This window comes from Pieris rapae, chromosome 13, assembly GCF_905147795.1.
Source record: "Pieris rapae chromosome 13, ilPieRapa1.1, whole genome shotgun sequence".
Lineage (NCBI taxonomy): Eukaryota > Metazoa > Arthropoda > Insecta > Lepidoptera > Pieridae > Pieris > Pieris rapae.
This window is the reverse complement of record NC_059521.1, coordinates 7,572,261-7,597,056: the sequence shown is the minus strand read 5'-3', so window position 1 is coordinate 7,597,056 and position 24,796 is coordinate 7,572,261. Positions and strand designations below refer to the sequence as shown.

Sequence of the window (24,796 nt, the reverse complement as noted above, 5' to 3'; positions counted from 1 at the left end):
GAAGAACTTGATAACGAACCGCGACGAACATCTGCCGGGTTGATTCTGTCGCGCAGTTTAACGTATTAGTTTTAATTATATGAAAGAAGCACACTTTTATAGGAAAAGATGCGGAGGTTTCTATTAAATTATCTTCTTGAAGAAATCAATATATATAGTTTGTATAAACTCGTATATTGTTGTGTGTGATAGTTATATCCCAAAATAATAAAATATTTAAATTTACTTATTCAACGTTGAAGTTTTAAGGTAAGAGAGCAATGTTAGCTTAAGGCATTAATCTGCAACTCCCATCCTTGATGTCGTAGGTTCGGTCCCCGTCTGTGCAGGAAAAAAATGACTTTCTGTTTTACATTTGCTCGAACGATTAAGGAAAACAAATAGTTCACAAATGATAAAATGAAACAGTTACAGAAATATGAGGCCCGGACCAAAAAGATTGTAACGCAACTGACTTTTTTAATCTTGGTTATATTCGCAATTTAGTTTCTCATAATATTAAATAATATTTCTCTGGTCCGATAAAATATATTATCGTTACCAGAATCAAACCTCTTATGTTATCGCAAGTTATTTTTCAAGTCATCAATTCGACGCGGTGTCATTTGACGCGTGGGATGACACTTGACACTCATTGTTGACATCGACACATGAAGCCATTTTGGATACACTGTTTACTTTTAATACTTATTAGCTTAGGCTTTCTACTTGTCTGTTTAAAATAAGGACACAACATATTCCACAAGACCTCATTCCTACAACAGAACGTAAAATAAATATTAAGTTAAAATATTAAAACACCGGTTTTACAACTCAGTATATCTACTAAATTTAATACAGATATAATGATAATCAATCAAAATGAATACACCTCATAAATATAGAAACGTACATGGCACTACAATCCTTAAAGATTGCTACAGCTCAACCCCATGCGTTTTCCTGATCATTTTTGTGTAGGTAATATGCCTTTTGTATCTCAATATGTTTTTCTCCACCAACGGTTTTTGCGCACATTAAAAAAGTATTTTTTGAACCACCATTCTTAAGCTGAGATGATTTCTAATGTTTTAAAATTAAAGTAATATAAGCATACTATATTTTACAATTACAATTACAATCTTGAACAATTATAAAATAATAATGTAAAATGCTGTAACGTTTACTTGGTAATAATGAAGCAATATCATTTTACTACGTTACTTCATCTTTACTAGTACAATAGCAGATACTAAATTATATATAATGAAATCGTAATTTGCACGTCAACCCACAGCTTATATTGCTTTAGGTTTGTGGTTAGACAGTTACATTCTATAACTGTATTTAAATTATCATCCATCTTTCAAAAAAATATTTTTCTACAACGAAATTTTAAAATATATTGATAATAGGAATGATAAAGCTATGGAAGAAGACCTCAGCTTGGTTGTTTGGCGAATATTACCAAATTAAAATTAAATACACACACACACAGTTATACAACCCTACACATTGCCCCTCTAAGAGCAATTATTAGTACATTGTCTTTCTTAGTATATAATGTACGTGCGATAAATTTAAAAACAAAAAGCGGGTGTGTACCTTTGTACACGCGTTAGTAGTTATAATTCTTTGGTATAACAAGATAAAAATAAAATAAAAATACTCTTATTATTTTTCTGAAACGCGCTAAAATGAGTGTAACTTCAAAAACGTATTAATTAACTATTTTAAATTAACTATGCTTCAATCAATTAATCAATAAGTATATTAAATGTTCTGTATTACGTCCAAATGGTATTTAACTTTGGGTGTAATTTTCTCGTACTTGTAACTCCAATATTGGAGATAAACGTGTTACGTATATCTATAGAGTGGAATGGTCATATTATTTTAACAATTTGCTTCTGTATCCAACGGTGTAGATTACAACTATTTAACGAGCTATTTAGAATTCATCTATATCAGTTACACTCTGTGTGTGGTCACAGAAATTCGACACTTTTCATTGAACAATATTACCGTGACGATACTATTTTGTTTATAAAAAACGTATATTATAATGTGAGAGACTTGCTATAAGAGAATTCTTTTTCTTATTTTTATATTTTTGTCTTTTATTTACTCATATAGATAATACAATGTACACTTATGTACGTGAAAAAAAGAAATATACATTAAATGCTTCTACTTTTACGTTAACTGCCAATTCTCAAATCAAGGGAATTTCATTAATATACATAGCTTACAAATATAGTTTTTTGTTTTCTATTACTTAAATAATATTTGCATTATTCGCGGTTAAACACTAAGACTGTTTTTTTTTGTTAAAATACCATTCCTACTTGTGGTATTTTCAGTTCTTTATAATAAATTGAGCTTATAATATAAAATCATGATAGTATCCCTAATTCGGTACTGACTGGTCAATAATTATAGTGAGAATCACAATAATTTTTGACCAGTCAGAGTCAGAGTGTCCTTTTTTAATATTGTCCTGATCCCTGTTTCCATAAGATTTCATTGTTTTGTTTTGTTCCTTTAGTTTTGTCTAAATAACTACATATCACTTTTAGATAAGGTAAGCAACCTTATCTAAAAGTGAGTAACTTTTTTCTTTCTTATTTTTTCACAGTAGTTGACTGGAATAGATCGCTCGAAAGCGATGAGGCCGCCAATTGCCCTAATTTTCATTTAATTTATGTGTTAACAATAAGTTAATTTTATGATTTTTTTAACTAATGTTTTATTTCTAAACTGGAACTATCGTTTTCATAGTTATGTTATGATATCAAGTTTTCACATATTCTTAATAATATCTGTTTGATTATTACATAAATATTCTGAAAATGTTTTGTTGTTTAAATATTATTAGACTTTAAACAACCACAGGACAGACCATAGATGTGACCCCGACATATCTATATTGACATTCGACTGGGTGGCCATACGATACTTGACATTATTGACATAACGTTGACACCTTCTCAAAGCTGTCACGACGTACAGTCACGCACAAACTTGACACATGTACAGTCATATCAAATTTCATACTGTATTGACACCCTTTTAGTGATCAAACGTATGTACGTTTGACCACTAAAAGACCTTCGATTAATAGATTGAGAGATGTCTCTCAATCTATTAATCAAGGGATTTTGTTTCTATTAACACATCTTCACAAAACATCTAAATGATACGGGAAAACAGGCAAGGACTTGTCTATGAAGAAAAAGGATAATTAATACGCAGAAATGTGCGTCATACCCATAACCCGTTGTGGGTTACAAGTTTTCGGTCGACACACAGACAATTTAGTAGAGTTAATCACAAATACAATTTTCTGATACTGTCAACGTCAAAATGCGTTATCAGCGTTGACGCACCTAATTCGTGACGATTTCCTTTAAAGTTCAGTGTCAGCCTTATCGCGAACTGAGACAAATCTATCGTTTTCCTGAAACGATTGTGTAAATAGTTCGATAATAAATAATATTTTTTTATTTGCGGTTTACTTTATCGGCAGAGGGTTGTATACAATTAAAAACTTTTTTGGGCCTTTGCATTATGTACTTCTGACTTTTACGCATCTATCAAGTCTTGTTTCACGAGCCGGGAATTATAGCATAGATAGAATGTTTACTCTATTTCGCTCTACTAGACCCAAAAAGTCGACGGCGTGTGTCAGACAGGCTGATTGGCTGGCTACTTGCCTAAAACTCATTGATCATAAAACAGATACTTCTGTATCTCAGACCTTTTTGCTTGTAATGCCACTGATTCATTTTAGTTATTACTTACAATTTGTTAATGAATACAATCAATAAAGATTTGAAGAAATCGCGAGTAAAATCGCGCTTCCTCATCTCTAAAGTTAATATAACAAACTTGAAGTGCAATACCATAAAGTTGTATTATACAAAGTTTTTTATGAGTAATACCAGCGACTTTTATTGCCACTTAAACTGACTTTCAATTTCTCAACATATACATATATATTAATATACCTACACTGTATGTATTTTGGACTAGATAGAGCCTATGTCTTGGTTATTATAGAATCCCAATTATTATTTCTGAAACATTTATCTAATGAAAGGGTAGGAAACATTTTAATTCAGCAATCACCGAATCACCTTTAAAGTTAAATAAATGGATCTTTCTAGTTTTCTGTGCGAAGTTTACCCGAAATGTCTTGCTAGTTCTTCCTCTAAATTATTTTCTTTGTAAGCTGTTTTACCATCCAGTCCAGTAGACAGCAACTAAAAATATATTCATATCACTTTACTATCCAATTATATCTTGGTGAAAAATATTGTTTTCATTCGTTGCATATGTCTGCTACATTAACACAACGTAAATTCATAAGGATTTTAGCATGAGTTTGTTAAGAAACAGGTAGGTAGATATGTTTTAAATAATATAATATAAGTATAAAATAATATAAGAATTGACTATAATGGTATGATTTATAATGTGATAACTTTTTCATAATTCTAATTCTCTATTTAGGACAAATTTGCGAGACACTATATCTGGCAGAATATGCGAAGTTTAAATTGTACCACCATAATATAATAGAACCAAATTCTTGCAAATAAATTATTATTATTACTAAAAATAATAACTTACTATCGAATATAATCAAACACCTGTCTAGTCAAAAAATAAAATATTCGTAAAATACAAATAAATGGTCTCTAAAACAGCATATAGATACAAAACTATAACGAACCTTAAAGTATCATTACATTATCATTGAGATAGCTCATTTATTTTACATTAAGTCCACTTATCTAAGGAATAGTAATAGATTAGTCTCCGGTATGCTTGAGTACTATTTAATCTGCTCTCAGAAGTCAATTCAAGAGGTAAAAAAGAGTATTCTATTAGTAAAGTCATTTAAATTAGTTTGACATTTTAAACTCAGTATAAAATACAAGTGGTGTGGTATCTTTTACGGCTTAAATACTATTGAAATGGATTACGCTCTTTAATATTTGCAGCAATGGTCCAGCCATAGAATTTGTGAGCCCGCGTCGCACTTTTAATAAATTTAAAATTCTAATGTAAATTAAGTAAATATATAGTAAGAAATTAACAAATAAAATTACTAAAAATAACCAAATTAAATTACACGAAATTAACCACAAATTCAACAACAATAGTAACGTCCTATATCTAGTGCGAGCGTCGAAGAAGTGCGCCCGACCATACAGCGCGCCGTGCTTATATAGCCTGAAAACCAGTTTAGTTCAGTATACCCCACTGCTACACGTCACTTGACTTTTTACAGCTTATTCGGCCTCTCCTGACGACGGTGCGTCCTCGCCCGTGTGATGATAGGCAGGTTGGCATGTTGAAACTTGACCTGCTGATGACTCTTGTATCACGTGCGGTGGTTGTGGTGAAGGACTATCGTCATCATCAGCGCCACCTAAAAATTACATGATTTTTGTTATTATAACGTTAAATTAACATAACTTCATCGAAAGTAAGAGCGCATCCATTACTCTCGACACAACATTAGTTCATTTTTTTTTTACATAGCAAGAGCGTCTCCATTGCTATCAACAGTAAGAGTGACTCCATTACTGTACATCACACTAAGCAAGAGCGACTCCATTGCTTTAACAGTAAGAGCGACTCCATTACTGTACATCACACTAAGCAAGAGCGACTCCATTACTGTACATCACACTAAGCAAGAGCGACTCCATTGCTTTTGATAGTAAGAGCGACTCCATTACTATCACACAAGACTCCCGCAGGTCTTTACCAAAATAGGTACTACCTATATGATAAGCAGTTCTAATAAAATGACAGTTTTCACAAACATTTATCAACATACATAAGTTTTGAAAAGGCAAGTAAAAATTACTTACTCTCAAAGAATGCGGCACACACATCAGGGGTCCATTCCCCGCGCCAGGGCAACATGTATTCCGCGGCAGCTTTACCATAAGAACCAGCGACTAATTTTAGTTCATATCTGTCCTGCGACAACGTCGCTAAAACCACATATGGTCCGCGCATACAGGAGTCTAGCTTACCAACAGCTTGGCACAAATGCAAAATCGCCGCCATTGAAATGCACACCCATGCGAGTCAACCTCGCAATGCACGATGTCTTCATATCTTGACCATTGCTAATGACTCGGCATAGATACTCGATCTCCGTAGTCTGAAAGTTACATTTTTTTTTAAATTAATGGAAAGGCCTGTCTGGGTCCCTTACCCTTACCCCCATCTCTGACACATCATGTAATGTCCCTAAACCCTCTTCTATTGTTTTACTAGGTAATAATACGTCATATACACAATTACAACACACAAGGGCTCTGCCTTATCTATGTAAAATCGTAACGTATTTGATATAATTCGTTGATATACAACCTGTGCATTACCTAATTCTTATGGCATCTTTATGTACTCATAATGACCCTCAGGTGTTACGAATCTCGGGAGTGGTGTCGATTTTTTTATTTAATTTTATCTGGTGAAAGCCAGTAGCCATATCAAGGCTAGGTAGCCTTTTCATAGGTAGCTTTATCTAGCCAATCAATATTATGGTCCTCAATTAACGGAAGCGGGTATTCCAACTGTCTTTGAGTTTTAAGTTTAAAGTCGACACAAAGCCTATCTGAATCGCTTTTTTTTTTACAAATCTCTATCTCTAATTATTTATTGATTCAACACATCTTTTATGATATCTCTAACGCGTAATTTTTCATCATACGACATTTTATAAGGGCGGTAAACTATAACTAATTTAGCCTACCGCTCGACTCGGAACGCTGTCGAACAAAACAGTCCTCCGTTTTATGTCCTACCTTATTACAAAATGTGCAAATAATTTTGATGTTATAAAACTGCCTTTTATCTAAACTTGAATTGTTTGTAGATGACTGAATTGATGTAGAGACCCACTCTGGTGCGGTTTCATTCTTAGTTTGACACAAAATTTGTATATGACCAATTTCCCCACATGAAAAACATTTAATATTAGACTGAAAATTATATCGTTTTCGGGAATTATCTCACAAATTTGGCCTTTTAACATGATTTTGTATTATAGAGCGCGGTTCTAGGGGCTGGGTATATAATGAGCGGAATTTAACTAAGCCTTCCGATGATAAATTAGCACAAGTCGCGGCGGCGCGAACTTGTGGGTCCTTAATACCCCGAATAACTACTGCGACAATTTACTTTTCACTCATTCCTCGTACAACACGCAATACATGAGATAACTATCAGAGTCTGTTGTCTCAACTATGATCATTGCTAAGCCACTCATTTAGCCACACTTTAGCATCCCCTTTCAAACAATATCCAATCAGAGATACACACTCACGGTCAACCCAATAATTAGACAACCGCGCAGTCTTCCTGCTCACACCATATATCGAAATATTTGAAAGACGGATCAAAATTAGAAATATAAATGGAGTTAGATCTTACCAGAATTGTGCTCAACGCACTTACTAGTTTGTCGGTCACCTGATTAAGTACCAGATCAGTGCTTGACTCGCATGCGCTGCTTGAACTTGGCACCGGAGCGTTCTCAGTACCATTGTGCGAACCGTCAGTACCAGGTGGTAACGAGTGTCACTTAAGGAAGAAAGCAGCAAATCCGATGGTGTTGCGCATGTCGGTGCAAAGGGCCGATCCCCTCGCGGTGGTGTTGCTGAGCACTGTTGTGGTGACACCACTGGTGGACATAGCTCAGTCGCTTGCGTCGGTTGACGGTTTAATATCGACTGTAACGTTTCTTCAAGCCCAGAGACGGGCACACCGTCTTTTTTTTACGTGTTCACCGCCTACCCTCCATTATTTTTATTAAACGTATATCACTCGCGTTTCAAACTGACTAAAATAAAACCACGTGGGCGTTAATTTAAACTAATCAGAAATGAGAACGAATCCCACTTCTGAAGTAAGAAATTAACAAATAAAATTACTAAAAATAACCAAATTAAATTACACGAAATTAACCACAAATTCAACAACAATAGTAACGTCCTATATCTAGTGCGAGCGTCGAAGAAGTGCGCCCGACCATACAGCGCGCCGTGCTTATATAGCCTGAAAACCAGTTTAGTTCAGTATACCCCACTGCTACACGTCACTTGACTTTTTACAGCTTATTATATATATTTTATATAGAACTAATATATCGCATATTATTAAATCTTGAAATCATTATTATATATTAAATCTTGAATCAGCTTACTCACAGAATAGCGGAAAACTTCCATTCTACAGATTATATACAATATTTATTCTGTGATATCTCTTTTGTTCTTATTCTTGACAAAACAAAGGTACAATATTTTTTAATCTAAGCAGTTGAAACGTGATTCGATTACGATCTTTTTTTCATTCGTTTATTGTTTGCAGATTGCGAATTAGCAATTACGTATTTCGCACGTGCACTAAATCACTTCCTCCACTAAACAAAAGCACAGATAATCACTTCCGGCTGTCAACAAATTGGCGGGAAATTAACGGTGGCCTATGGAATACTTTATAATTTTGAAATTAACCTTTCTGTTGTTGGTTCCTAGTTGTTACAAAATTGGCCAACACTTATGGCTGAATAGAGTTATTTAACTACCTTTTATGTAATAATAGATAATGTAGATACTTACCGGGGGACTGACGGATTTTCTTTGATTTTGATTTTGTTAGTTTCTTTGTTAGTATATGTATACTATAAAAAATGGTGCGGTTTGGAGTTGTAGCTTTGCGAAGTATTAGACAAATAGTTTGTTTATACCAATTAAAAATAAGTAATATTAATTAATTATTAATTGACTTAATCTAAAATATGAAGTTTTAAGCAGCAGTAGTTTCTCTAACTTTATTAATAACAAAAAGCCTTTGAACACATGTGCAATAACTTTATTTCTCATTCGCTAATTACATTTATCAAATTACATAACGATGAGGTATTCTGATTAGGACTTTAAAGTGATACGAATTAAGACCAAAGTAGGTTAAATAATAAACTCACGTTTAAAATGGGGTCACACTGCAACACGTTAATTTAATAAAAACTTGTCTGCATTCCAAAATAACTTATTCGGCTGATCTAAAAGTGAAATTTTGATTATGTCATGCGATATAACCCCGATTAATTAATCTATGACGGTATTAATTGAATAGTGAGTACAAAACAACTAACACTATATATACTATACTCTGTGCATATTTTAACTTACGCGACAGTGAAGGAATATCTCGTGAGGAAACCGGCATGTCTTAGACCCAAAAAGTCGACGGCGTCTCGATACGGAAAGATAATCACCTACTCGCCTATTAGAAAAGAAGACTGATAATTGAACAGATACCGAAATACGGTGTCAAGAAGGTTATAGCACTACTGCTTTTCTATTTAAATTGCGTGATTTTATATTTTCTTACACTTAAACCTTTCTTGCCTATTACAATTGCTGACTAACTAATATGATCTGCCTTCTGTACCTAACACTCGCCGTCTTTTAGGCGTCATTGACATTTTTAGGACAATACGCACTCTTCCTAGCATAACACTCGCATAGAAAACATTTTATCAGATCTGATTAAATACACATACATAAAATCAGGATCAATTGTCACACAACGCTTAAATGAGAGATCTGTTCTCTGACGTCAATCATTAATTTTAATCTGTACAGTACAGATTAACTCTTCGTAGCTTATTTAGTTGAATAACATCAATAGATTTGCAGCTTTATTTATAATAATAAATACGCTTTGGCTCAATCGTAACCACTATTCAATTATGATTGACAATATTACGTAACGCCGGGGAGGATCTTCACACGGTGTTGTCACTTATAATAAAAGAAACTAAGGATATTTGAGACTTAGGGCAATTTCGTTATGTCATTACATAACGAAATTATATCCAGTGTGTATCCAGTGCCTAATGAGGTACTGGAATCCTGCAAGATTTTCATAAAAAGAAATCAGTAGTCTTTGGAAGAACTCTCAGTTGTAGAACGACACACGTCGTGGTGTTAAGAGTAAAATATCCTAGAGACCTATTCTACCTCGAACTCCTATGATGCAACTGGAGGTTCCGATCCGAACAACTCCTTTGAACTCCGTGGTAAATGCGGTATGAGATGGAAAGAAACTCCTCATCTCTATGTAACGTCAAAGATTTAGCCGCACGGCAAGTGGCTGGCGTCATTTACGTAATAAAAAGCTAAAGTCTGCAAATACAGGGGTCTATGCTCTGAATATGATTTTGTCCTATTCGATGTCGAGACCCTTGGTCCGTGGGGTCCTAGCGCGTTAAGGCTTTTTTGGGAATTATCAAAAAGGTTAGTCGACATCACAGAAGAACGAAGAGCTGAAAGCTACCTCGCAAAAAGAATTAGTCTAGCTATTCAAAGGGGGAACGTTGCCAGTATCTTCGGAACCTTGCCTAAAGGGATCCTTTTAATAATATTTTTTAATAATTAAATTTTAAGGTTAGTTATTAGATATATTTTTATGTATTATGTTATTTGTTTTTATATATACATATGTCATATCAATACGAGGGTCTAATGCAAACAATAGCAATTTCATAATTGACATATTAGATGTACTTATTATAGAAACATATATGTAATTAATTTTTACGTGGTTACGTTGTGGTGAACGTACCTTAGTTAATAGGGTAATTATACTTATTTCGTTTTTGTTAATTACTTATTATAAGATTAAGTACTGGTTTCAGTAAATTATTTCAAAGGTTGATTAGCGAATAAACTAATTTCTTCTGCGTTCCATAAATACATAGTATTTTTTTTGGAAATGTATTTACATATTTTCTGTAACTCATAGAATGTAGGATATAAAGTATAAACCCGATATGACTTGATATATTTACGGTCGTAAAGATAACATTATATACAAATTTACCCGAAATACGAGATTTTAACTCGGAATTAAATTTCCGAAATGTTTGATTAAAATGTTGTTATTTATTTTTTTCTATGACTAAATGACATGTTAACATTATATATTACTTTGTTGTACATTGATTACAAAAAATATTTATATACAATTACAAACTAAAAATATATCTAATAACTACCTTAAAATTTAATTATTAAAAAATATTATTAAAAGGAGTCCCTTTAGGCAAAGTTCCGAAGATACTAGCAGCGTTCCCCCTTTGAATAGCTAGACTAATTCTTTGTGCGAGGTAGCTGCCAGCTCTTCGTTCTCCTGTGATGTCGACTAACCTTTTTGATAATTCCCTAAAAAGCTTTAATGCGCTAGGACCCCACGGACCAAGGGTCTCGACACCGAATGGGACAAAATCATATTCAGAGCCTAGACCCCTGTATTTGCAGACTTTAGCTTTTTCAGCCGCATCACAAGCCGCACCAGCTCTCTTGTTAGTTCCATGAAGATTGGAAGGGGCCAGTGTGTCTGAACAGGTGGCATCCCATACCAAAACCCGACCCATCTTCCATGGAATCAAACTCATACCGTCCGGTCTCTTGCCATCGTCTCTAGCAATTCCAGTCGGCTCAAGTAGATTAGGCACGTTGACGGTGGCAAGGGACCGATGTATGATATCGTTGAGTGCGGCATGTCTCGAGAAGCGGCCAGCACTTTTTTGACATGATAGTCCGTGATGTCCTAGTTTGTCGACATCACTGCCACAGGGACAAGTATGAGGAGCGCAGACCGGTACCCCAAGCCGCAGACAGGTTGCGATTCGGAGCGTGTCAGGTTCAAGAAATGTTCCTGTATTTGACGAAGGGTAAGCGTGAAGCCAATAGCCGGCCTCATGCGTACCCACGGCCAAAAGCCTAGCACGTGCTGAACCTGTACTACGGCTCAAAAGATTGTCATAAGTCATTTTACTGTCTATGTCGTCCCAGCTCCTCTGTGAATTTAGAGAAAATGGAAAATTTTGACCTGGGCATGCAATTAAGAAAGCGTTTCTAGCTTCTTCCAAGCCAGCAATCTCAAAGTTTGAAGGGGATGCCCTTAAAATTTGACTTATGAGATTTGCTGAACTATGGACAGAAGATAGGAAGGCTGGTAAAGCGACACTGGAAATTTTGCGAATCCCCAAACCACCATAACGGATTGGTAATGATGCTTGGGTCCACGATTGCTCGTTCAGCTGTATATTAAGAAGCGATTCTAAGCTAATTTTGATTACGTCGTCTACTTGTGTCAAAAGATCTGGGTGATTCCAAAAGGAGCAGCAACGGAGCACATACGTAAATTTTGGGACAAAAAGACAGTTTTTTAAGATGCAAAGTGCATAATGCGGACTAATTTCAAGGAGACGATCAGCAGAATTTTTAAATTTATTAATAGAATTATTAATATATTCAAAAATAGATTCATCAAAAATTGGAGAACCTAAAAGGTAAAGGGAATTACTATTAACTATTTTAATATTTGGAGCCAAAATCTGAAATTTTTGTTTTACTGTATTTAAATTTAAGTCGCAGTTATTTATGAACAGTTCGCATTTGCTGAGATTTAGCTGCAAACCAATGGCTTCAAATTTAGATTTTATTAAAAATAGGTCCGAAAAAACAGTGTCCACATTATTATTTGTTATGTTATTTATTTTGAATGTCAAACATCTAGGTGAAACACATGTCAGTGAGCCAATCAAACCCTAAATGGAGAGAAAGCATTATAAGTAGACAAAAATTGATGAGTGGGTGACTGCTTACTAACTTGGTAATTGGGGTGAACGCATATATACAGCGAAGATTTTTATACGGCTATATGAAACCGAAATATAATAAAGCTATTTTTCGTACAGTTTTTGACGTGACAACGTCTTATAAATCGATGAACACGCTGCTGCACGCACGAAAAACTATGACTCAATGTCCTGTTACGCTCATTGTACGCATGCGCTGCATCTCTTTTCCACTGGAAGACTTAAGTATGCAATCAGTATATATAATGTGTATGTAAAAATTGATTTTTAGTGGAATTATATTGCTTACTTACAATTCACAATTTATTGCATACTTATCATTTTCCAGTGGAGAAATACATTCACTATCTCTCTTGTTCGTTCCTCCAGGAGCGTTGAACGTTATTTCATACCCCTTCCTCATGGAAGCGTTTAACGTCTTGCTAGAAGTCACATTAGAAGATTCCCTTCAAAACCTAAAGTACCTATCCTCTGGGTCAGGGTCCCTCAAAGGCCAATAGTTAATTTCTCATAAAGATAAATATTATTATAATTTATTAAATATAAAAAGTTATTCGTTATTTAATAGAACACGTGAATTCAATATAAATATATAATAATAGAATATAATAATCTTAATCTATTCTATTCCATTCTTCTTCTAGAGAATTATTGCAATGGGCGAAATTTTACCAATTAGGCTCGGTAATGTTCGTCTCTGCACAATTAGGTCTGATGCATTTGGAATTCGGATGACCCGCTTACAACCGGATGTGATCACTTCATTTTCTTGATAATTTGCTGTGTATATGCAAATTTAACTTGAAAACTATGTAATTTTAGGAAATACAAATATATTTTTAGATATTATTATCAAGCGCATTTTATCGCCTGTAAAAGTTCCGCTAATGCCTAGTGAAAAACAAACGCATTGTGAATTAAAAAAAACCCTAAATATTTTCGTTACATTAGTTTATTAGTAAAGTAAAATAAAATAAATAATATATAATAATAGAAACAAAACATTCAATCTATACTGTGTACATATTTGAAATTTCGTATCTCGTTTTTTATGGTTAAAAATAGAAAACGTTGTATTGCCATGACTCGGATTGATTTACTTAAATAGTTCGATGGTTAATGATTACTGAATTCTTTTGTGGTGACCCAAAATGAGTTTCTTTCTCGAACTAATTAATAAAATTAAATTCAGTAAAACATATGAAATATTCGATCTGAATTCTTTAAATGGTCCGATTTCGAACATTGAAGATGACTCGGCTTCGAAGTATTTTAATTGCAACTATAAATATCGAGTTTCTTTGCATTCTTCTTGGATTATTCACATCATGCTTTATTTATCCCGATAAAGGTTGTGAAAAGGCTTTAAATTATGTTGATAAAGAGCGCGTTAACAGAATTATTATACATTTTTTGTAGGTAGGTTATTTCAATACGATTCGATCGATACGATTCAGTGGCACTTCAATCTTTTAGGTATCTTTTAGATTTCTATTTCTGTGTATCATTTGTTTCTTGCTGATAGACATGCAGGTGTACTTTCTGTGCCTGGTGTCGGCGACGGTTTAGGTCTTAGGTGTACGTTTTCCTCACGATGTTTTCTTTTACCGAACAAACGAGTTATTCAGAAAGTACATTGGTCAAAGCCGGGGTTCAAATCTACGACCTCAGGTATGAAAGTCGCACACTGATACAAACATTACATCAATTGCAATTAAAATGCAGATGGCAAAATTAAATTTTCGGAAATATAGAAATAAATAAACCGTCTGCTGTCTTTAAGTTAATCGATAACGCGTCAAGTCAAAAACTGTTTACATTACCAATATTGTCTCGGCCGTCGAATGAGTCAAACATTGAAATCAATACAAAACGTTTTATCTTTCAGCAAATAAAAGACAGGTTCGTTAACGCGTGGATGCAGTTTCAACAAACATTTCCGGACCCACCCATTTCTCGTGTTAGTGCTATATTTGTTGAATAATTTTGCTTAATTTTACGAATAGTTCATAAATATACATTGGCCAAATAGAATTATAGCCCATGCATATAAAACAGAAATATGCAGTAATATATATTGGGAAGTTTCTTAATGTCTGTATGTATATATATATATATGTTTGTACAATATATATGTATATAATAAGGTCCTGCATCACAACAATCAGGGATTTTGATTATATATAAAAAAAAGAAAAAATATAATTATAACAAGTGTTGAAATAAAAATTTCATATTAACCTGACAAAAGAGTTTTTTTGTGATATGAAATCATTCAAGGCTGAAGGACGTTATAAGTACTTTTCTCAACATCCTGATTATTCATACTGGATAAACCGACTTTCGATATTTCGACATAAATTCTTCGTTGGAAGATTGGTACGATTGAAAATTATGAGCAACAACCGATAAAATTACCGTTTAATAAGTTCAAACGTTGCTTTATACTCAGTCCGAAAGTACCTAGAAACATTATAGATTATAAGTTATGAACGAATTCAATCCTATTTGCAATCTATGTAAGCAAGTTTTATGATATATGGCGCCTAGCAACACAGTATACGCCAATTTTAAAATTATGGCGCACCGACTATGACTTTGACAATTAAGTAACAAACTTTAAAAGTCATTTCGATGGTGAATAAATTTATATAGAATTTTCTCGTCATAACAGAAAATCACCAATATAAGTGTCAAGTGTCATCTATCAACTATCAACTATAAAAATTAGGTTAGCACAATACATGCGACATTGAATAACAGCTTTGAACCAGCTGCTCACTGTGGGTTCCGAACCAATTGGACGTAAAGTTCTTTAAGAAGAGAGCGTACTTCTTAAAAGACCGGCAACGCACTCGCGAGCCCTCTAGCATTGATTACACAAGTCTGCAAAAAAAAATAAAATAAGAGCTGTTTTGGTTTTTATGTGGAATTCTTACGTTTTTGGCTATGCTGAATTCGAAAATAACTTTCATTTTGTCCTAGAACGTCACGTTTTCTGACAATTCAGGTTCTATGTTAAACAAGTTATTATCGTAAAATAAAACATAAAAAATTAAAAAATTAATTTATAATTGCGTAACAAAACTATTTTTTATTTAAAATACATTAATTAATAAGCACTAAATACATTTTTTTTCCCAGTGAGACTCCTTTTGGTACATTTTCGCTTGTGGGAAGCATCTGGAAGGTCTCTTTGAAGCGTCCAACAGTAGTCTGCCATCATTGAGACGCTCCATTTTCCCTGGTATCTTTTTTCCATCTCCTTAATATCTTGGTGAAATCGTTCGCCTTGCTCTTCACTCACGTCTCCTAAATTTTCTGGAAAGTAGTCGAGGTGGGAATGAAGAAAATGTACTTTTAAACTCCTTAAGCAACCTAAGGCTTGAAATGCTTTTAACATTCTTTTGACGATTTGTTTGTAGATTGGGTCTTTGTAATTGCCTAAAAAGTAAATTCCTGCTTTTAAGCCTTGATCCAAGCAACTCAGCAGCGTTTTTAGGAAGATTCAAGTCTCTTATCAAATCATTTAGCTCGCCCTGGGAAAACAATTTCGGACTGTTGTCATCTTCAAATTCAAAACTTGATTGGTCATCGGGCTTAGGTACAGCACCATCTCCGTCAGAACTTGGAATCTCTTCCAAGGTAGCAGGGACCTTGGGAACTGGTATTTCGGTCCCATGAGGGATGGGACGAGTAGCTGATTGCAGATTGGGGTATGAAATTGACTGCTTCCATTTTGAATTATACCCTTTCACATTACACGAACAAAAGTAACAATCATCACTATGGTTCTTTTGCTCGGCCCATACCATAGGAATCGCATATCGGAAAGCTTTTTTCTTGCCCTTAAACCAATTTCGAAGGTCTTCAACACATCGTTTGCAGACTTTATGAGGTGCCCAAGCTTTATCCTGATCTCCAAGTTTTAAGTCAAAATACGCAAAGTATACTTTTTTTACAAAGTCCGTAATATTCACCATTTGCTTTAATATCATATATTCGCCACAAATGTAACAGAAACTATCAGACGAATTCACACACTTCCGCTTTGACGACATTGCACTATATTGATCTAAGATCTATAAAACAATGACGATTTAACACGTAATTGTACCGCGCCATACTCGACACTGTCGGAGCGCGCACGTTCAGGTTACAATATGTTTATATTTGTTAATGTAGCTCAAACAGGTGGTCGTTATTTAGAAATTAATGATAGTTACGTCCAGAAAACATTTAAAAACAGTTATAAAAATAAAATTATACCCATAGATTATGACTACAAGTTAGCCCAAAACTCCCTTTTTTGTAATAGAATTGTGTGATTGTAAAAAAACCTTACGTTCTGGAATTTTTTGAGTATTTTTTTAGTTTTCAGAACACCTTAATACATAGAAATCAGTTGAAAATATCCAGACAGCATTTTTGTTGTAGACCTGTGTTATCCATACGCGGCGGTTTTTTTCAAATGCATATGAGCGACAGTTCTTCCAACAATTTAATTTAAACTAGCCCTAGTTGACCGATTTGAACACTGTTCAAGCCTTAAGAAGGTGAGCCTCCTGTAAAAATAAAGTTACCGATATTCGGCCTCATAAGATTTTCAATAACTGTATGTATATCTTTCGTCTCATTATTTCGTAATATTCATAAGTCTTTTCACATATATATAATATTGAGTCACCTTTAAATCATAATATACCAGTCACGTAGATTTATAATATCCATAATTTTTCTACCGTTTTAATTAATGCAAATGAAATATATTTTAATACTTCAAGCTAGTAATTACACCTAAAACTGCTCACACATTATATAATATTTTAATTAAAAACGTAATCAAATGCATCTAGGTAAGTTTATAATTCAATTTAATTATTTCTTCACAAGTTAGAGAGAAAGTTGAACCACTATTTCACCTTGAAGATTCAGGGAAAAAGGAGGTTTGCTCGCAAAACAAAAATAGACTTGTCTTAGGCTAAAAGAAGTGCAAAGTCGCGTCTTTCCAAAATTGCGGCAATCCTTTCGCATAATTTATCGTAAAATAGGACAATATTACTCACATTTCATGTTTATTATGTTTTAACTTCCGAGTCAAAGTCACGTTTTCAAGATTTCAATCTAATAAAATTTAATATAAAATCGCGTGAACCATTCCGTAGCCATAAACGACTAGCTTATGTTTTATATAGAACGCTAAGAACTTCTACCACGAGTATGACAGAAATATTTGAATAAAAACTTAAATTCATAGTTGATAGATTGTAAATAATTCTTGTTTTCATAGTGATAAAAATGTTGTACATTGTATTCCCATTACTTAAAATACCTAATACTGTTCAATTTCACTCCAAACTAAAGTCCGCTATCGTCTCCCTCTGTCAAGTTGTGTTTACACTGTGATGAAAGAAGACAGCACTGTTTAAATGGTGCAAGACCTTTTTTATAGAGTCGTTACGTAAATCGTCATTCGTGAAATTTTATTTAAATCATTTCGCTTATCAAAGAAATTCCGTAGTGTTCGAGATATTTAAGAAATCTTTTACAAAGGCAACGAGATTATTCTGTTACTGACACATGTGTATGACAATTATAAAACTAATTTGAAGTATAGAAGATTTTACGGTTATCAGTTTCTCAAATTTACATTACAAAGCCGGTCAGACATTACTCTTGTCTTTGTTAAAATGCGAATGTAAAAGGTATATAAACATTCATACTAACTAATTATTATTTAAAATAAAGTAAGAAATTTAATTTTCGATTAACTAAAGCCTCTTTTAAAGAGCAACCTTTTTAACTTTCGAATCATCTTATTAGGGTGTTAATCATAAAACTTAACAAGGCAACATGTTGTTGTTAATTTAATTTATATAAAAAGGCAAAATTTATTGTAAGTGCTCTAAAATTACAAAGTAAATAATAAACTTGAAAACAAAAAAATCGCCGATAGAAGTACTCTATTTTGCGTAATTTTAATTTTTAACTTTTTAGTCTAATAGAACATTTTGCGTTATTAAAATCTCCTGTTGTTCGAAATATTTAGGTTAAGAATGCCCTAGTTCTAAAGAAAATTAAATATACTAATTAAGAGGTATGGAATTTATGTTAGTAATTATGGGAGCACCATTCCTCATATGTTCTAAGAGTTAGTTCGGCCTTGAGCGACTAAAGCGACAATTTTCTTGAGAATTAAAGAGAAACCTCGAATACATGAAATAAAAGAAAACACACACAAAAAATATAAGCAATAAAATAACGCTTAACATTTGATGCAATCGAATGGTCCGGTTTTGTTTGATGATTAGCTTTTTTGCTAAAAGAGTACCGAAACTTTTTAAAATCGGCTCTTTCTTTCGGCCTACAACCTCGGTCTTCTTTGCCGATGAGTAGGGATGCCTGTGAATGAATATAGTGATACCTGTATATCTTATGTTCCATAATAAACGTATTTTTTTTAAGCCAGGTAATTTGGCCATAGCAAGATCTAAACTAAAGTTGGTAACAGAATAATGATGATTTTGACTAAATTTCATGAAAATCCAGTAGCATCTTCATGTAGATGAAGTTATCTACATGAACTACACTAAGGAACCTCAATAAAAACTCACTCGAGTTATTTTGAGTCCAATATAAGTTTTAATTTAAAATATTTGTCCACAGTGGCAGCAGTATGCATACTTCTGGAGGTGGGAGCGCTGCCGAGTCGGCAAAGTGGATTCCGATGCAACGATCCAGATCTCTCTTTCCCTCACACGGGAGATACAATGTCCATCTCGCTCGTTGCAGCTGTGACCGTCATAGTGCCTTTTCTTATTGTAAGTATAATTATATAAAATTGTCATTAATATATTTTATTTACCAGCTAATCTGCTATGTAGATTCAGTTCGATCCAGGACCCGGGCGTGAATGAAAATTAATACTGAATATTAGTTATTTAATTCGGCCATTGTTATCATGATTAATCTACGTATATGGGCTGATTTAAAAACACATTTTGTCCTAAATAAACTCACCAAATTTATACATTGGCAACGTTCACATATATTTACGTATTTCTCTCATAAAACATAATATAAACAAAACTATTTTTATCTTAATGACAGTGCACTGACCTATTTAATCATTAGCTGCACTATTATCTTATATAACAGGGTATTATTTTTAGTCTAGTTAAATTTGTACTATGATAAAGTAATCTATTAATCAAGCATTATTTAACGGCGGGTTGCAGATATTTTAGCTATTTTTCAATGTTGGTTTATGTAGGGGCGGATGTGTAGTCACCTCCCCATGGGTTCAGGGTCTCGCTGCACCACAAATAGTTAATTGATATTACAAAATCATTAATGGTTCGGTCACGTTAAAAACTTGTGTAAATGAGCAGTGTTGGCCTCGTGGTTTCAGCTTTCGACACTTATCCCTGAGGTCCTAGGTTCGATCCAGGCTGTGCACCAATGAATTTTCTTTCTATCTCCACATTTAACGTTCGCTGGTACGGTGAAGGAAAACATTGCGTGAAATCCGGCTTGCCTTAGACCCAAAAAGTCGGCGGCATGCGTCAAGCTTAGGCAGATTGACAATATATCATGAAATACAAACAGAAATCTGAGGCCTAAGCCTTGTTTAAAGGCCTAAACCCGTAAAAGGATTTCTCTTAGTATAAGATTATATAGAAATCATTCGGCGTTAATAAAAAAATACCCGGAGCCGGTGTGACAATTTAATAATTGAAAATTGTATTTAACAACTATGTAACTAATGTAGATTACGGCGAAAAATTAACGATAGAACTTCGTTGTAAAGATAAACACACCAGCTGCATTACGATGCAACATTCCGATGATTTTGCACGTGGTTTTTATCGAGACGTCCTGATAAAATAGCTTTTATTTATTGGTCTTGTAAACTTGGCATGTTCTTGAGGTGGTATGGGGCTAAGTGAAGAGTTAGGACTTAGAGAAGAAGAACGCGAAGAAAGTTCATATAGTACACATATTCCATTATCTGTTCCATCATTCGTACTCCGATGAGGAGATTACCGATTCGACCGGAGTAGCACAAGAAACATAATTTCTCGAGGCGACATAATGGAGTGTGTTCATAACATATATATTCATTCTCTGTTCACTCATACTCCAATACAACTGGAGAGAGACCAAGCGGGACCAACAGCTTTACGTATAAATCTGAGTAGTTTAAATCTTAACTCTATTTAGTAAATGCGTAATTTTAAATTAAATAAATAAAATTTTATGGGACCCAAGTGGAATATACAATATCTAAAGAAAACACTTTTTTCACGGATTTAAGCTTGAAATGTATTATTATAAACTTATAATTATAGAAACGTCGGAAAAAAAATATGAAAAAATTTATGAGTTTATTACATAGCTCCAATCCGTTAAAAAAGAGTTTTCTTTAAATATGTAAAAGTTATGTTAATAATAGACAATATACAATATCTATCTAGCCTAAGAATTATATTACATATAGGTAAACCTATACGATATTTCACCTATTGATATTTTTATATTAAATAGTCTAGTGCAGTGTTATATTCAGTATTGTATAATTTAAATGTTAATATTATTTATGTCAGGAAAAAACTTTTAACAGTATGACCGTATTTACATATATTGTCTTCCTTTATTTAATCTTATTTTTCTCCTGTTTTGCGTTATAGTAATTAAGTGTTATTATTATTTTACATTTGTTCTAGATGTGGGCAGTTGAAGCTGCATTACACAGAGTCGATGAGTACACGCTTAAGAAGAGCAAGCTGAATGAGAGTGCTCAAATTGCGGCTCTAATTTACCGCGACTACATATACGGGGCAATAGTGAATTTGACTATTATGGAAATAGTGAAATGCGTAGTGGGCTCACCTAGACCCACCTTCTTTGATCTGTGTGAGCCGGATAAGGCTAGCACTTGTAATGAGTGAGTAATTTTTTGTAGTAATCTGCTAATGCTGCGTATGCAAACTTCACTGTGTTCTCTTGGTTGCCTTTAGTGTGCTGAAACACAGAATATTAGTTATAAAGTGCAATGTACTTTAGATAATTTGTTGATATGTAGCTTTCAAATCCAAAGAAATGGTCGAGTAGACTTCAGTGTGGGATAGCGTGTTACTACCCGATATCGTAGGTTCGATCCCCGGCGGCACCAATGGACTTTCTGTGCGCCTTTAGATCCTTGGCTGATCACGTACTTGCCTACGTAGTACTGGTTTTTTTTCTTGTCTTAATACTTATTTACAAAAGCTTGCCACCACTGAGCGCACTAATACATTGGAACATGTAAACACAACAATAAAATACAAGACTTAGGGTCTGTTTAACAATGTCCGGATAAGTTCCAAATAAGCTATTTATTACTTATTGGTAGGATAAACAGTATTTTTGCGTTTCACAACTGTCATATAGCGCTATTATAGGGAAATTGATTTTTAAATGTGAACGAAGTGACTATTGATATCGAAATCCACAATCACTCAATAGGTAAAATGAAAATATTATTAATCAACAGCTCGGAGTATGTGACGAGTTACACCTGCACATCGACGAGGTACTCCCGGTACCTGCAGATAGATGCCAGCAGAAGCTTCCCTTCAGCTCACACATCCCTCGCCGTGTACTGCGGCTTATTTTTAGCGGTAAGATAATAGAATTAATTGATTTAAAAAAAGAACGTAACTAATTTTAATTAGTAATACAGTCTCTCAATTTTTCAGAAGTGTGTCTATGGTATCACAGATTCAATATAGTAGAAGAATTTGTAAATCGTGAAAGTCTAAGCGCCAGTTTGTAGTTTAAAATTAGAACAGTAGGTTGAGCGTGCTTTTGTCAACTGTGAGGTGTCCTTTGAAACCCACATTTTCTAGCAACATGTTTTGTTTCAGGATTGATTAATATTGTTAGTCTCATTGAGCATTATCATCAACACAATTATGTTTTCATCTTTTAAAATGCTTAAATGTTTAGAACAATTGAGTTCAGTTATATATTCATTGTCATCTTGATTGAAATCACTAATAAATACTGGCGTAGCATATTTATTTAATATTATTATAAAGTCAAAGTAACTTTATTCATATAGGTAGTAGTATACATAGGAACGTGAGAAGAGTTTTTTTTATTATTAATTTCGTTTCGTTCTCAATAAAACGTTCAACAAAATACAACACAAATGGTCTCCATTATTTAGCTACGTTTTTCTTTGCTAGAATCTTCTTTATAATGGCCGTCGTTCAACGGTCCTTAGCCCCGGATATCCGTTCAAGACGACCCCACCTATTGCGTTGCAATTTTCCCTATAATTACGTACTCAGGAGTTGCGCAATCATCCGCCCTAAAAGGGGACCCAAATTGATTGTCCCCCACAATTATATCTGAAGAAGGAAGGAATTAGCTTGATAGTTGCAATTACATCTTTATTGATATTAAAATGGGCGTAGGATGTTTATTTATTTTTATATTTCAATTATATTAATAATTCCAATAAACGAATTGGACGTTTAGCGAAACGCATTAATTTTTATTGTTATTCGAATTGTATGTTTGTACAAAATAGTATATTTTTCGTATACATAACTGTTTATCTAAGTAAAACTTAAAATAAACTATTTCAAATCAATATCCGCTTATCAGATGGGTGCGTAAAACATGAATTATGCATCGTGTTTTGGATCTGTTAACAATTTTATTAAATTTATATTTCAGTGGTATCTCCAGCGGCGAGCATTCAGCTGGCATAACCGGTCTGTCCTCATAGTTCCCCTAGTTCAGATCCTATGCATCATTTACGCGGTTATTTGCCCTCTTACGAGGATTACCGACCGAAGACACCATTGGTGGGACGTACTTGCTGGTGCTATTATGGGTTTCTGCAGTGTTTTGTATACTGTAAGTTTACCAATTTTATCATAATTACATTTATTTATTTACACAAAACACTATCCTAACAGTACAAAAATGTGTAGCCATTATTAAGATAATTTTGAAAATCAAAATAAATACATAGGATAGGTACACGTTATCGCTACTGTGAACTAACTTTGCAAACATATAAATGACGATTCTACATACATATACGAACAGAAATGATTCATCATCATGATCATGATTGAATGAAAAATTAATATAATAAATAACCAAAGAGAAACGTTGATATAACATAATATAGAAAACATATGATATAATTTAAATACATTAACTATTTTAACTGTCCAAAAAATTCAACATTATACGAATTAAAAAGAAGAGAAGCTAGCAGAAAACATGTCTAAATAAATTAATTTTTATAAGGTAATAAAAACTTACAAAAAAGCCGAACCGAAACTTAAATGAAAAAAACATAGACAAATAAAATAATATTATCTTAGGATATTCAATTGGAGTGATTGCAGAAACGAAAGTTTACTAGAAACATTTATGTAGTTATTCACAGCATTCAATGAATTGTTCCCATAAAAACAAAGTGTAATGGTCTGTAATTCAATAATCGATTTCTCTTTGGAATTTTCGTTATGCAATCACGTTTAAATCATAATGATTCATAATTTTCAAGTACATATTATATTTTATATAGAACCAAAATTTATCTACATTAAATATCTTATATTTATGTCATTTTGTTCAGCGAGTAGAATTGTGTTAAAAATACCTACATTATTTATTTCTTATTTCAGCTAGCTGACCCGAGACACGTCGTTAAACAGGTCCTAATTACAAAAAATAAAACATCAAAGAAATCTAATTGTTAATCTATACCACAATTCATCTTACGTCACATACTCTTGCTGGGTGATATCTTGATTTTTAGCTATAATTCTATATTGCCTTATATATAAATACATATATTAAAATACGTTTATTATGGAACATAAGACATACAGGTATCACTTATTCCACGTCATTAAATTTGAACCTGTAGGCATCCCCACTGATCGGCAAAGAAGACAGAGAGTGTAGGCCGAGAGAAAAAGTCGGCGTAAAAAACTCTAGATGCTCTTTTAAAAAAGCAAATCATCAAACAACACATTTTTTGAAATATATAAATATTATTAATGCTTGTAATAAAGTTAATTATTCTTGTCAACATTC

The 24,796-nt window shown here is 33.5% G+C and overlaps 1 protein-coding gene and 1 long non-coding RNA gene across 3 annotated transcripts in view; one reads left to right on the top strand and one right to left on the bottom strand.

Annotated features, from left to right (window-relative positions):
• LOC111001837 (phospholipid phosphatase 2) overlaps nucleotides 1-24,796 on the top strand; it is a 70,887-nt gene that overhangs the window by 44,997 nt on the left and 1,094 nt on the right. For both annotated transcript variants that reach the window (XM_045630777.1, XM_045630778.1), the window contains exons 3-6: nucleotides 19,352-19,506; nucleotides 21,412-21,632; nucleotides 22,221-22,347; nucleotides 23,414-23,596. In XM_045630777.1, the coding sequence (XP_045486733.1) occupies nucleotides 19,352-19,506; nucleotides 21,412-21,632; nucleotides 22,221-22,347; nucleotides 23,414-23,596 (686 nt within the window). The remainder of the gene's footprint in view (nucleotides 1-19,351; nucleotides 19,507-21,411; nucleotides 21,633-22,220; nucleotides 22,348-23,413; nucleotides 23,597-24,796) is intronic.
• On the bottom strand, nucleotides 5,395-7,903 carry LOC123689632. Its single transcript, XR_006750563.1, has 3 exons — nucleotides 7,444-7,903; nucleotides 5,868-6,166; nucleotides 5,395-5,419 (listed from the first exon to the last, which is right to left on the bottom strand). It is a non-coding gene; the product is annotated as an uncharacterized LOC123689632 (long non-coding RNA).